This window comes from Ciconia boyciana, chromosome 12 (assembly GCF_034638445.1).
Source record: "Ciconia boyciana chromosome 12, ASM3463844v1, whole genome shotgun sequence".
NCBI classification, from domain to species: Eukaryota; Metazoa; Chordata; class Aves; order Ciconiiformes; family Ciconiidae; genus Ciconia; species Ciconia boyciana.
This window is the reverse complement of record NC_132945.1, coordinates 3,454,885-3,470,466: the sequence shown is the minus strand read 5'-3', so window position 1 is coordinate 3,470,466 and position 15,582 is coordinate 3,454,885. Positions and strand designations below refer to the sequence as shown.

Sequence of the window (15,582 nt, the reverse complement as noted above, 5' to 3'; positions counted from 1 at the left end):
AGGTGTTTGCATTGAAGTATTGCATTGAAGTATTTTGCATTTTGAGTAAGTAGGTGGAACGCAATCATATTATTGTATTTCAAAAGTTTACCGATCGATGCTGGGAGCTCGTACGCGTTCACCGCTGTTTCCCACACGATCGCTGTATCCGAGTTAAGGGCTTGTTCTCTGGGTCAGCAGAAAACGAGTCAGGTAAGAAACTGGGTGGAACCATCAGGGCGGGAGAGCGGCTGGCGGGTCACGCCGGCTGCTTGGCAGCAGTGGAGCACCACGGGGTCGGTCCCCCTGCTTATCGCCTTCGTCAGTGACCCGCCACATGTGGCACACGCCACGTGTGACGAACGCCACGTGTGATGAACGCCACGTGTGATGAACGCCACGTGTGATGAACGCCACGTGTGGCACACCGGACACCAGCCCGGGCGGGCCCTCAGCACGACCTGCTCACCGGCCGCCAGCCAGAAGGACTGAGCCGGGCCGGAGGAATCGACCAATGGAGCCGCGGGGAACGGAGCAAGGAGAGAGGCAAAGCCTGGCGCTTGGATGCGAGCGAGCAGCGAGCGCAGCGGCCAGGGTGGCCCGCGGGGCGAGACCCACGGCAGGGGCGGCTGTTTTTCACGCGAGTGTTTTGTGAAGAGCCAACCGGAGCAGAAGCAGGCTGGAGGTTTACAGAAGGAGAGTAAAGAGAGATCTCGGTGAGTCGGCAGTACGAATGAAGCTACAACAGACAGGCCTGGCTAGAAGCTTCTCCCCTCTGCGCGGGCGGGCCCGCTTTGTGCCGACGGACTACGGCTCCCAGCAGCCCCCGCGCGCGGCGGCCGGAAGTCCCTGCCGGCGGCTCCCGCCATTTCCGCCAGCGCCGGCCACGTGACGGTGCCCCTCCCAAGATGGCGGACAACCTGCCTTCCGAGTTTGATGTGGTGGTGATAGGGACCGGTAGGAGACGGCGCGGTGGCGGCGGGTTGCCCTGAGGCTGCTGTGGTGGGGGACCGGGGCTGGGGGAGCGGCGTCGGAGGGGCTGGGCGGGCGGTGTCAAGGTGCCGGTGCTCAAGGGGGGGCAGCGGGGAGACGCCGGGCAGAGCTGGCGGCTGAGGCTGAGGGCGGTGGGGCGGCAGCGGCGTGTGGGGAGTGCGGGCCGGGGAGGCCCTGGGGCTGCCTGTGGCTGCCGAGGGTACCTGCGTGGGCAGCGCTGCGCCAGTGTCCCGCGGACTCGTAGACCGCTCTAGGGTTGCTCCTAAGACTTAAGTGTCAAGATTTCTTTAGAAATGGAGGTGGCAGGGAGGTACGTGTGGTGTGGGGCTTTAACTGGGAGGGGGATCTCCATGAACCCCCTCCCTATGAGCTGGTCAGGTACCCCTCCTGCCCCTGCACAGCTAAGAGCAAGTGCTCCTTTGGTACCTCTCAAAGCCTTGTCTGACTCTGCCGCCCTTGGCAGCCCTTTTTCCTGAAATACCTTCCTGCTGGTCGAGTTTACTTTTATGCACTGAAAATAGTTCTGAAGAGCTAAACTAAACTCCACGCTGTTGCAGTATGTATGGTATATGCTGATAATATCTTTTTTTTTTTTTAATTGTATCCTATAATACAAGAACTTTTATCTCTTAAGTTTTTTCTAATCTTTACGCCTGCTTACAATAACTCAAAACTTTTTTTTCTTAGTCCTCCTCATTAAAGTGTATTTTTCAATATATGAACAAAAGTAAGGTTGAATGATTGCACATATCTGAGACTTAACTCTGCACAAGTTCATCCTGTTTCCTGTTCAGGTGAATAATGAGGGAGATCTTGACTGTCTCACTGAAACATACCACAACACTGTAACTACAAGCCAATTGCTAAAATATTCCTTCAGAAATAAGATTCTTGCTGCTTGTGTATCATAATAATCTTGAAGTATTGAAATAGACTTCTGTTTTGTAGAACCCAGTGACAGTGACCTGGCTCAAACTGGTCTCGATAAGCCCCCCACCTTAAATTCAGCATTGAGCTTAAACTGTTCAAAATATGTTACTGTTTGTAGGTCCCAAATTTACACTGAGATTTTCTTTGCATTTACAAAGAGCTGCCATGGTCAGCTCAGGATGTTGATTGGAGCACAAAAGGGAAGACACTTCTAAATGTTACTGTTTTCCATGTGAAATCAGGAACTATGTTTTTGGAGTTTGTTCATCTGTCAAACTGTGTCCTTCAGATTTAAGACTACTTTTCTAGCAATTTGGAGTAGAATGAGTGAGTTTCTTGATGTAATCACTGTTTTCAATGTTTACCAGAAAAAAGTAATCCCCTTACAGTGTATGTATAATTGCTCAAAGGATTTCTGATTTAGTTCTGGAGTCTGTGAGAGGTTATAAAAACATGTTTTCCCCATTGTTGACCATAACTCTACTAAAAATGCAAAATTAAGGTTCTTGAGCAAATTAAGAACACATCCCTTCTGTGTTCTTAACCTTGTTGTATGGAGTGGAAGCCCTAATAATGAATCTGACGTTTTCATATGTGTTCAGATTTGTGAATATTTTGAGTGTATCAGAAGAATGGTAAACAATGAAAGGCTAAAGTACCAAACTAAAAGGGTGAAATATTAAACATTGCGTAACTTTTGTGATTTTTGAGGATAATTCATTCTTTACTCCCATGAGAAAAACAGTATTTATGTAAATGATGCAGTGATATAGAAAATTAAAGGAAACTCAGAGGTTTATAAAATTAATGTTAGGCTATTTAGCTATTCTAGCTACTAAGAAAACTAGAGAGTGAAAATAGTAATAGGAGGAGTAGCTATTCTAGCTACTAAGGAACCTAGTGAAGGTGTTGCCTCTTTAAAAGAGCTGACTATAACTTCGATAATAAGACTTCATCTTTTCATGATTCCAATGGAAGAGTAAAAACGTGCTGCCAAAATTTTCTTCTGGAGGTTTTGTAATTTTTGTTAAAGATAGAATGTAATCCAGCTTGCTCTGGCAACCTTGTGCTGAGGGGTCTCACAGGCACAGAGGGCAGGCCAAGGGAATTGCTCCGGCAGTGGCAGCCTACTCTAGTGTGCTGTCTTTCATGGCCCATGATATGATGTGCTTGCTGGATGCGTGTGTTAAATACCAGGCTGCTCACGGCAGGGGAGTGGTGGTTGGTGGTAAGATGTCACAGTTGGAAAAGATTCTGCACGCCTAGGCATGCTGTTAGACGAATTCACCTGAAACTGGCAGTTCACCAGCAAAGGCACTTTTGGCTGAGCTGTCTGTGCCAGTGAGAGTTGGTCATGCGACCGCCATCAAATATGATCTTGCCTGCTTTGGAATGAGCTTGTAATATTAGAGCTTTGATGTTGGGGGAAAGGAAGTTCTTTGAGCTAAATTATTCCTCTCAAATACTGCTGTATTTGGGGGTGGTAGTGTGGACTTGTATTAAAGGATGCGTTTTTGCCCACCTGTAGAGAGTACTGCTATGACTAATTTCAAAATTTTCAGAATTCTGCATTTGAGGAATTATTTTGTCTTTTCTTTGCATTCCTTTTTACTAAGAACATAGGTAAATGGTGACTAACACTGTTGACTGACTTTTTTTAATCTGTATTAAATTACTCAGTATGGAAGATTATTCAAAGTAAAACTTTCATCTGTCTTCTCTTCTGGGAAATGGCACCTGAGGGAATATCTTAGCCTTCTCTTTAACTCTCTGTTTTCTAATGCTATGAGTATACCTATGGATATTTAATTGTCGTAATAACTAGAATGTTTGTGTTAATGATCTTTTAAACTGCATAGTAGTAATTGCATTCTTTTCTGCATGTGTGGCCTTTTTCTGGTTTTATAATTTGCGCATCTGTTAATTTTAGTAATTAGATTGAGTGGTAACATTAGATTTGAATTTGTTTTTATTTCAGGCTCATTTAACTGTTTCCCTGTAGTAAGCTTAATGAAAATGGAACCTCACACTAAATTTTAGTCATCAGTTCTCCATTTAATGCTTAGGTTCAAGTAATCAACTTCATCAATATTTCTATGGGAAAAGTAAATTAGCTTATTGAAGAAACTACTTTTCCTTAACCCAGATTAAACATTTTCTTGTACAGTGTCATGGTTTAACCCCAGCCAGCAACTAGCCACCCCCCAGCCGCTCGCTCACTCCCCCCTGAATGGTTGGGGGAGAGAATTGGAAGAGTAAAAGAGAAAAAACTTGTTGTTGAGATAAAGACAGTTTAACTGGTAAAGCAAAAGCCACGCACGCCAGCAAAGCAAAACAAGGAATTCATTCACTCCTTCCCAACAGCAGGCCGGTGTTCAGCCATCTCCAGGAAAGCAGGGCTCCATCACGCGTAACGGTTACTTGGGAAGACAAACGCCATCACTCCAAATGTCCCCCCCTTCCTTTTCCCCAGCTTTACATGCTGAGCATGACACCATGTGGTGTGGGATAGCTCTTTGGCCAGTTGGGGTCAGCTGTCCCAGCTGTGTCCCCTCGCAGCTCCTTGTGCACCTGGCAGAGCATGGGAAGCTGAAAAGTCCTTGATTTAGTATAAGCACTACTTAGCAACAACTAAAACATCTCTGTATTATCGACATTATTCTCATACTAAAATCCAAAACACAGCACTATACCAGCTACTAGGAAGAAAATTAATTTTATCCCAGCCGAAACCAGGACACGCGGGCAAGTTTAGAGCAAGATGAATGTGTAGTACAAAAATACTAGTCCTGGTGGGTTCAGCAGCAAAAGTTTCACTACTGTCATGGAATTTATAGCCATAGTTCTAAAGAAAACTAGATTATCGTATGACATAAAATTGGTGGGCATATCTTGACGTTTTCAATGGCAACACAATATGAGAATTAAAGCTGTTATGATATTGTTCTTTTGTTCTATCCCCTTTTTTGTTGCAGCATTGAAGTCACTCTTTCCTTCCCCCCCAGGCCTCTCATATCCTTACTTTCCTGCTTTTTGAATGTAGTACTATGGTCAAGTTACCCACTAACCAAACAGGAGTGGATTTATGGGATGATTCCCTGCCAAAGCAGATATTAGGCAATATCATCAATCCTTGAAGCAGTTCTGGTATTTTGGAAGGTCTGTTCTTTGGAAACTGATATTCAGTGATTTTTGTTTGTCCAAAAGCCTGTAGGATCTAGGTTTGGAGTGCTGATGTAAGTACTTGCTTAAGGAATTCAATGTGGGCATTAGTCATGTTCATTTAAATGAGTTCATTATTGGTAAGCTTTTGTGGGGTCAACTTTTAAGTTAGTGCAGGCATTAAAATGGTAGTACGTTTATAGCAAGAGGGAACATTATGAGTTCTTTGATAAATATTTATCTCAGAAAACAGGCATCTGTTTGAGAGTGACACTGCAGCTAGGAGTTGATGGCAGAGCTTTTGTTTTGGGGCAGTTGTCAAATAGGAAAAGTCATAGGCAAAACATTCAGTAATGTTGAATTTATGGCAGAAACCACTGTAAGTGCAAAGATTTGCAACATGGCTGTGCATATTTATCAGTGGTGTGGATGAGGATGCAGGGTCATGCTTATCTTTGAATGTCTTCAGTTGATTGGATTGTATTCAGTCTTAACTTCTTAAACTTGTCTCTGATACCCCAGAAGGCCTGTATTAACTGCTGGTGAAGTTGTAAAATAAAGGATATGGCTCTTTAAAAGGTGGTTGTATTCACAAGTTTGTTTGCCAGTAATTCTAATTTTTTTCTAAAAAGGAGTTATTCTTTACAAAAGCAGTCACAGTAAATTTTCTAGTTCTATGCAATTTTCTTTCCATTCTGGTTTTCAGTGGTTATAAATAACACATGAAATGACTTTCAAGGTAGAAAGCAGGAATCCATTTTGAAATATTCTATAAAATAAAGAGTGATTTATGGTTTCATATGATTTTGGCTGAAAGCACTCGGGCTTTGCCAGGTCATCAAAGTCCTGTCAGGAGAATCTATTATTTATCGTTCGATATGCTGGGAGTGGTGCAAGTACTTTATGTTTATCTTATGTAAGTATAGTGTTAGGAAAAATCACTTCCAGATACTAATACAATTTTTAAAACATACCATGAAAAACTAACCTACATATTATAGATGTGAATTATGAAGTTAACATTGAAGATTGATTTAAAAAAAATGAATAATTCCTAATGTTTTTATTGTTGCAGGGTATTTTTAGGATATGTCTAAAATACGTCTTCTGGGCTCGTATTTTGGTTACATTATCTTATAAGTACACAGTCTTCAGTTTACATCAGCAGCTATTACAACAAAAGCTAGATGGAGAACCAGCTGAAGATGGATATTTTTTGATGTCAGTGGTCATTGTGGACAAATACAGTGGCACTGACTTGTAATGTTGATGTCTGGAAGAAGGAAATAGACCCATATTATTATTATTATCATTTGTAAGTCATTACCTGTCCATGTAAATGTCAAACAAAATGAACACTGACTCACAGTTTTCTCCTCACCCTCCCTTTTATTTTACTTTTTTTAGTATCCTCCAAGCATAAACATACCTTTATCTTAATGAGTTTTTTTTTAACCTGACTAAAATTGAGGGGTTGTTTTCTGGCATGCCTTCTATTCTGAATTTTTTTGTGTAGCAGAGGTGCCCTGACAGCCTTCATGGAGGCTTGGACTCCCACTGATATCTCACATAAGATTCTTTCCCAGACACTGTGAAATGTCCCTCACTGCTCTTGTAAAAAACCTCATTATTTTGTGACTCTTTTGTTGTCCTTCTCAGCCTGTTAGTGTTCTTCAGGTTTTCCAGATTATATTGATGATCTTACAAAATAAGAGACTGTAGTACTCCTGTGATCCTGCTGTGAAAAATATAGAGTAGGTCATCTGCATATCAAGGTGAAAAACTCCTTTAGAAGAAGTCTTAGCAAGGTACTTGGAAATTCTAGTCTGAATCAGGAGTAATCAAGAGGACACGTTTGTCTATCCCCAGTAGAAGATGTCATTCCACTGTTTGGAGAATGGTCATAAAGCTGGTAATTCAATCCTTCTGCAAGAACTCATGTCTTTGTAAGTCACTGGTGCACTGATGTTGCTCTAGAGCTGACCAAAGCATTTTGTAAGAGCCTCTGTTGGTACACAGATAACTATATGGAATTACTAATGTAGGAGAAGAAACTTTTTACTTTTTAAATCTCCTTTTATGAAATGTTTAAAAATGTATAAGGAGCAAGGAGAGCAAGCTATCTTCCTGCAGGGAGGCAGAAAAGGAAGTGAAACTATTAGAAGACTTGGGTAAAAATAAAACTTAACGTGTCTCTTACTATACAGATCTTTTAATATATGTGCTTTGCTTTTTCTTTATCTGCTATTGGTTGTAAACCAAAGATTAGACTCATAGCTGGAGTATGTGCTAGAGAAGTCTAGTTACAAACTCTCTTTATTCAATACAATTTTATTTTTTTCTTTTAAGACACAATCTTCTGGATTTTACCTGTCGCCTTCCTTAATGGATGTGATTTAAGCGGATGTACTTATTTATATAATATTTGTTGATATAAAAGTACACAAATTCGATATTTCTTTGAAAATTACTGTTCCACTGGAAGGTAGTCCTCTAATAATGAAAAGTAAAGCTGCTGTTCCTTTCCAGTTAACAGAATTCCTCACACTGAAGTCATCTGCTTTCACCTGTAGTTCAAAAAGTGGTCTGCCAAATTGGGTACTAGTTTTTTAGTCTGTTACCTTGATTCAGTGTCTTAGATATTCCATGAGCGAAATGTTTAGATACAGCAGAACTTTGCCACACAATGTGACTCATCCAGTGATACAATTTTTATATAAATATTTAATAGGCTAAAATAGGCTTGTGTGGTATTCATGCTGTTGTCTAGATCTCATGTATGTTCATTTTCCTGGGCTGTTATGACTTGGAGCCAAATTCAGAAAGTGCATTCTCTTACTGATTCCTCCCTGCTGCCCCCTTCAGAGAACAGTGCTTGGATTGAGCGCGATTTTTAGTAACAAGTTAAATTTTTCCTTGGAGCATAAGTGTCTGCTTGTGTTCCTTTTCTAAATAACATTTATTTGCACCAACTGTGAGATTCCGTGTTTTTCATTACCATGTTCCTCTGATGGTACACAGATAACTGTATGGAATTACTAACGTAGGAGAAGAAACGTTTTACTTGTGGCTCCTTCCTTGACCCTCTGATATTAGTCTGCAATACAAGCATATAATAAAATGAATCAAACCAGTTTTATTCTATTTATTTATTGAGTCAAATCAATTTTAATTAGCTAGTTTTAACTCAAAATATTATATACAATAAGTATTTCAACTTTGTTTGCAATTAAATTATAAAATGCCTTTTAAGTTCTGTGTATACCGAAAACATACCATGAAGACTGTGTAGTGAGCTTCTCCAGAGTCAGCTGCTCTTCTCTTCTTAGAAGTTTGGATACAAACAAAATTTATTGCGGTTGGTCAACTGTCTGACTCCAGAAGATTGTTTTGAAATTGTCTCTGTTCCAGCATTTTTAATATATTTCCCTTCACCATTTTATATTATGAAAAAGCCACTTGTGATTTACTTAGTAGATACAGTGAAGCAAATTAAACATTTAAACCTTTTCAAGGTGAGCTTGTGTAATTCAGTAAAAGCTTATCAGCTGGATGACTGGGAAATAGTTTACAGTGAACAACTCGGGAACCAAGATGCTTCCACACATCTGAAGCTGTTTAGTTTATGAATTGCTTGGGGCAGTGAATGTATCCATTTAAAGTCACTTGAAGAGGCAGTGCACCACTATAGCATTATATATAGCCGCTAATCAGAAGAGACACAATGTGTAAGCCTGAAAGTAATTTTTTATTACGCAGAGGTGAATTATAACTTTTCATTATTTTGTAAAGCTTTACAAATCAGTTGGCTTTTAAAGCTGAAGAGTTTTCTAGCTTAGCAGTTATCTCTAATTTTAAATTTTGCTGCGTTGAAATTAAAAGTAGAATTGGTATCTTGATAACTGTATATAGTGTGTAGCTAATTCCTCTAATTCTTGCTTATTTACTTGTAAAACACATTATGCATGAAAATGAAAGTATGGCTGATTGTGCTTCATAGGGAAGGTCCAAAGATTCATGTAATGGGCATTATCGTGGTCAGAGGTTGCTGGAAACAACCAGATGTAGACTTCAAGGTCAGCTTGCAGGAGCCACATCTGTAAGATTTATGGAGATTAATCTGCCTCTTACGTATCCAAGAAGGCTATAATAGAGGTAGTGCTGAGACAGCTGGCAGTGAAAATTAGTGCTATCAAAAGTGGACTGTAGTCTTCACCATAAGATTGTCATGAACCTAGTGTTTACACTGTCTGCTTGCTGGGGTACTTTATTCTGGTGCTGCAACTGTTTCTCATGTAGTTCTGGAATCTCTTGCAGCGGTTTGCAATGCATTATGCAGATAGTCAGAGAAACAGAAAAGTTTGTAGGACTAACTTCAGTTTCTACATGCTGAAGTGAGCCATGCCACCATGTTTGTTAGTCTAATTAGCGCCAGCTTGTTACAATTTAATCTGCTTGCCACTTTTTTTTTCAGTATCTTTCCAACAGGATGAAAGAAGTCCAAACACAGAAGGGCAAGTATGTAGTCAGCACTCTTCCTGGACCAGTACTAGAAAGACTTAGAAGTTGGTTCACTTTGACTCTGCACTTGTATTTCAATACGGCAGTGTCGCGGGTGATGCGAATGTATCGCTTTCTGGATAGGTGTCAAGAAATACCTATGAAATTCTACCTATTAGAACATGTTAGTGACCCAGAGATCACTTATGAGTTAAATCCCTGATTCTATACTTATTTTTATATCTGTCTGTAGATGTAATGTCCTACTTCATTGAAGTTTTAAATTAATGTTTCCTTGAGAAGGCCAGAGAGGCTAATTTACCTAATACTGCATCTGATAAATGGAGGTTAGTAAGTGGAGAAAGAAGGCAATGGCTTTAAGGAATGATGATACAGATTTCAACTGGTACTAATTAGTCCTCCTTCATGAGAGAAAACTCTTTATCTTTGTTTTTCCTGGTAAGAGAAATGAGGTGCAGGACAATTTAACATAATGCAAATATTTCATGTGTAAGCATTCTAAAGGGGGCCAGGAAGCACAGAAAGTGTTTATACTTCTTGATAACAAGCACTGCTATTTCTGAATTGATTCTGCCTCAAATACGAAGAACTTCTGAGTCAGCATATTAAATTGATACAAGAATTGTGTGGACTCCTTATTCCTTTTATGCTGCCAGATGTTTATGTATAACATACTGAAGTCTGGATCTGTTGCTGCTTTATTGTGGGTGGATCATGCGATTCCTATTCAGACTTCTATTTCCTGCTAATACCATTGGAAATCTAAAAATTGCCTGGATTTGGAACCTTCTTTGAGAAAATGTTCTTTTGCAGTAGCCCTTTTCATTTCAGATACAATAAAATGAGATGTGCTGTGTTTCACAATAGCTAATATGCTTAATAGCTTAGTGGGAAAATATTGATTACTCTTAATTATACCAGAGGGCATATCTCTGATGATTCAGTAATTTGATTATTGATTTTGATAGCAGAACAATCTTAGAATTTTTTTTTTATAATCTAAAAGGAAATGTAGATTCTCATTTAGATCTTGCTGCTCTTTGATCCAAGTTACTAGATCCAAATCATTACTCAACTGCCTGTTCAAAAACATTAAACATCGTGAGTGACACAGGTTATGATGCTAAGTCCTTCATCCCTTAAGCTGGCAAAACAGAAGCTGACTGTTCCCCAAGGGGGATGAGTGGCAGGAAGTGTCAGAATAATACTTCATGAGAAAAACAGCTTGGAGATACCCAGCTTTATTTACTCATTGGGCACAAGTGAAACTTCAGAATCAATGTTAGGGATATAGGCTTTCCCCTGCAATCACTTGAATTCTGTAATAAATCATTATCTTCAAACCAAACTGTAAGCAAGAAGTTTTGGGGTCTGCTCTGCCCTGTAGCTGGGGTCTGAATGCATTTCAAAATTTGAATATAATCCAGCTTAGAGTTTTTGACAAATCAAAGTTCAGAAGTGGAAATTGTTTCCAAATAGGAACAATTTTCAAAAAGAATATATTCCTCTGTTATTGAATAATCTGAAGGGGACCTATTTTGCACAAATATGTGAACATCCTGTAGGAGATAGTTCAGCTTGATGTGCTATCGTTAAATAAATCTCTACCATTTCTCTAAGGAGGCTTTTCCAAGTTAGTTATTTTTTTCTTAGGTAGGGAGGGACTAGCTATAACTCTATTATAATGGTCTGTTTAGCAGAGCCTTCTTTCTTGGAAAAGGCTTTTGTAAAGTAACCATCATGCAGTGCAGATCACATGTAGGAGTAACTTGTGTTTGACAAAGCTACCTATTTTCCATGTGGTTTATTTCTGTTGGAGAAGAGAATTCAGAAACTGGTGCCAAGGCAGTCTTATTTCCTTGGTTTACTGAGGTTTTGTCACATAAGAATAAATGGTGTCTTGCTCCATCAGGTTGTTCTAAGAGCCTCTCCAAAAGCTAAAATGCATGGGCCTTGCCTTTCTTACATTTTCTCATTCTGTTGCCAGTGGGTACTCGGGGGGCCACAGTATCTTGGAAGAAAAGGGTTGGTGAAGAAAATTGATGCCAGCTTTCAAGAGCAAGGAAGCTAATTCAGGGAACAATTTCATCCAAGGTTAATGGAAGAACAGACCTCCAACACAGTATCAATTGGATCAAGCTTAAAGCAATCAGTTATGCCCTAGTAGCTATAACTCCAGTCCTGGTCAGCCAGGCAGCACTGGTGATGTTTTACACCGCTTTCTCAGTGGCTTTTATCAATAAGGAAAGAGAAACAATTTTCTCAACTCCATTTCCAGAGTAATATTCTCTGTGCCCAAATGAGGGAAAGAAAACCTTTTTCAGGAACTACAAACAAAATAGTAGTTGTAGATTCTGTTCCAGATCACTTATAGATGGAGAGAAATGGAACGTATATATAAACACTTTTGGAGGACAGCTGAATGTGGAGTTGCTTTCACATAATAAGGCTGTGTGCATCCAGGTTCTCGTGACAGTCCTGAAGTGCGTGCTGTGGTTACATGTTTTCGCCTTGTTGCTTTCTTCAGAATGGTCTGTGGTTTGAGTTCTTACTTCAAAAAATTCAACTCTAAAGACTAACGGCCTTTCTGGGCTGTGAAATGGATGTCCCAGAGACTGATGCACTTGTTCATCCCTCTTTCTACACCCAGACATTAACTCCATGATAAGTCTTCAGTTGCTGTGGAAGGTCAGCAATGCAAAACTCTTCTAACTTTTTCAGTTTTATCAATTCAGAAAGGGATTTTCTTTTTTTAATCCCTCAAAATAGTAAGTTTTAAAACCAGAAAATTTGCAGGGAAGTTGTAGCTATTTTCCTGGAAAATTTGTAATGCCTATCTTCAACCTCCTTCCTTGTGTTGATACAAACATTTGTACTTTTGGACTGTCAACACCACCACGGAACTGGTCTGCCAAAAACCGACCATCTACTTCATGTGGAAGGAGGTCAGGAACGGCCAAAGATAAGGGTAGAGAGGTTGAACCTCTTTATTTTGATGGTTGTATTTGCCTTTGTTGGCTTAAAGAGTTTATGAAACTATGGTCTCGTGTATCTAAGTTCTGCTAGGTGTTTTCTAGACTGCATTTCAGGTTCTAGAATTAATAAAGACTAGCTCAACCATTTAAAAGGATTTGTTCCCGTCTCTGAGAGTGCTAAATTGTACTTAATATCCCATTGAAGTCAGCTTCTTAGTCTAGGTAAGTGAAAACTGATAACTTACAAGTAGAAAATAGTTGTCCAGTAACCTTGAACTTACTGCATTATGTGTTTTAAATGAATCGTCAGATTGGCAACATGCTGACCTTTTATTCGTTTGTGAAGGCAGTATTCTCTCTGAAGAAGTAGACAACTGCAGGCCTGAAGTTCTCGTGAAGATGATGTTTGGCGCCAAGCTAGCCACAGCAGTTTGTGCTCTACCACACCTGCTTTTTCCACTTTCAGTTCTGTCTCTCTTCAGTTGTACTAGTACAGCTGCTTCTGGCGCTGCACTGTAAATCAGATCAGTGAAACACTCCTTTCACTTTGTTTAATCTCATCCCTTAATTGAATACATAGCCTAAGTGTCTCCTAATACCAGTCCCTTAGAATTTTAATTGCTTTTACTGAATTACCTGCTTAAACAGTCAATAGATAATTTAAAAAGAGATTTCAGCAAAGCTAGTGCCATACAGCCTTTTATAGAGTGAGCTATACTTCTTCTCTGAATCCAGTCAGAAACCCAAGTCATCTAACTGTGCGTGTAAAAATCTGGTGCGTGGGAGTAGAAGTTAGAGAACAACCTAGTTTGTTTGTTAAACCTCCAAGTGGTATCATGTGCCATTCCAAGCAGGTATTGCTGGTAGAGAAATATCACTAGCCTTTTTTTAACTACATAATCTTTTCTAAATATACTGGAAACATGCTGGTTTGACAGAGCATAATTGCATGACGTGGGAGCTTTTGGTAGGGATAGCACTTTAAGGAGAACCATCTTAGATTCGTTCTGTCCCTAACACTACTCTTAAATGTGAAGTGAAAGTACACCTGCACTGTCAGTTTAGCTTTTCTGTTTACACTCGGGTCTCGGTCTGCATGCAGAATATTGAGTGTGCTCCTGGGCACTCTTTTGGAGCAATCCAATTAGTTCAATCGGAAGCAAAGTCCAAATACAGTTCTGAGACCTGTTCATGCTAGAGATATTTGCCAACAGATGATACGGAGGAGACAGCACTATGCAGGACTCTGTCTGCCGTACACAATTGTTTAATGCCACCCCAACAGGTTTATACCCTCACACTTCCTGTGCATCCTTGGACAATATACCAGGGCATGCAGCATTTACCATAAATTTCTTAATTTTAAAACACCATTTTAATGGGTTGTTACACAGTCTTCATGTTATGTCAGACACTTCGAAGTGAACAAAAATACACAAAAATGCCCTCAGATAATACCTGTCTGTATCAGGAGGGATACAGTTACAGAGCATCCCATTAAAATTTGGGTATCGTTGTGCTGGCAAATGCTCAATCTGTTCATGACAGCAAGGTGTCTAGAGAAGACAGTGGTGACAGGCTTTAACTCAGAGGTAGTAGTGTTTGCAAGTGACATGTGCCATGCAACTATTAAAAAAAAAAAGAAAAAAAGTGCTGCATACAAGAGGGTCATAGGAAAATGTTAATGAACACAAAATAGTGTTCATTATTTTAGTAGCATGAGAGTATTAAAGATTTCAGTGACTGACATTGTAAACTTTCTTTTGTTTGAATTCCCTTTTTCTGACCAAGTTCTAACTTTATTTCATTTTTTAAATATATCTTAGCATACTAAGTTCTAAAAATTGCATGTGTCCTTTCAGGTTTGCCTGAATCTATTATTGCGGCAGCATGTGCCAGAAGTGGCCAGAGAGTTCTTCATGTTGATTCGTAAGTTATGCCAATGATTTTCCTTTTTAAAAGAGTTAAACTCACTAGAAGTATTATGTGTCTATGTCAGCGTGCCCTTCAGGACTTGTGTTTTGTGTTCACATGGCATCAAGTAATCTTACGCTTCTGTCTTGATCTTATTTTTGGAGTGTTATTTCCATCAATAGAACAGGCAATTTTTGCATGCTAGCTCAGTAATTTGGAACATAAGTGATGCGGTCAAGGATGCTGTTGATGGCTCCTTCTTTTGTACAGACAGGAATGGTTACAGGTTTAGTGCCTTTCATTATCATTCCTGGCAGTACTTATCCCATTCTGTTTTTGTGAGAATTTTTACCTGAGCTATTATCATTTAATGACAAAATGTTTTACTAGTATCTCATTTGTATCTGTTCTCAATGCCTAGAGAAGTTAATACCAGTATTTTTGCATTTTAATTGTTACCAGAATGAAGACAAATGAAATCTGTCTGATAAGGCAGGAGATGAACACAGCACTTTTCTTTGTTTGCTGTCTTCTCTCTATCCCATGCTAAATCAGTTTGTAAGAGGAGTGCAGAATACCACTGAAATCAGTTGATTCAAAAAGTACTTCAGTTACACTTTGGAATAGAAAGAAGGATTTGCTGAAGCACTTGGAGTAGCATATTTCATTGCATCCTTTTAAGAGATTAACGTTTCATTTTACTTCTCTTTACCAATTAGCCAAAGTTAAATTTCTTTTTATAAACTGTGTAACTATACACTATGATGCACACTTTTTTTTAGAAAAAATCAGGATCTTTGAACCTTAGCTTATTTGTACACCTGTTCAGCAAAATTTAGTAGCATGACTCAAGTCTAGAGCTCTGATTTCTGAGGCAAGCTTGAGATCAAATGCTGGAGCCTCAGCTGACCACGACAAGCTTTTAAAATAGCCCTTCTCTCCCATCTCCCACTTTAAAACTCTAATTTTCTCATAATTCTTCTGAGACGATCGATCATTGCTAAGCAGCTTTTGAGGCTGCTTTACTGTCTGTGTTTTTCTAGAAGATAACAAATGGAATGTATTTTGTGAGATTTCTGTGCTAGACACCTGCACTGTGCCTGCTGTA

At 39.6% G+C, this 15,582-nt stretch overlaps 1 protein-coding gene across 1 annotated transcript in view; it reads left to right on the top strand.

The window, feature by feature from the left end:
- The first annotated feature begins 870 nt into the window (after positions 1-870).
- Positions 871-15,582, top strand: part of CHM (CHM Rab escort protein) — a 73,192-nt gene continuing 58,480 nt past the window's right edge. The window contains exons 1-2 of the mRNA XM_072877181.1: positions 871-936; positions 14,423-14,489. Coding sequence (XP_072733282.1) covers positions 888-936; positions 14,423-14,489 — 116 coding nt within the window. The 5' untranslated portion in view covers positions 871-887. The remainder of the gene's footprint in view (positions 937-14,422; positions 14,490-15,582) is intronic.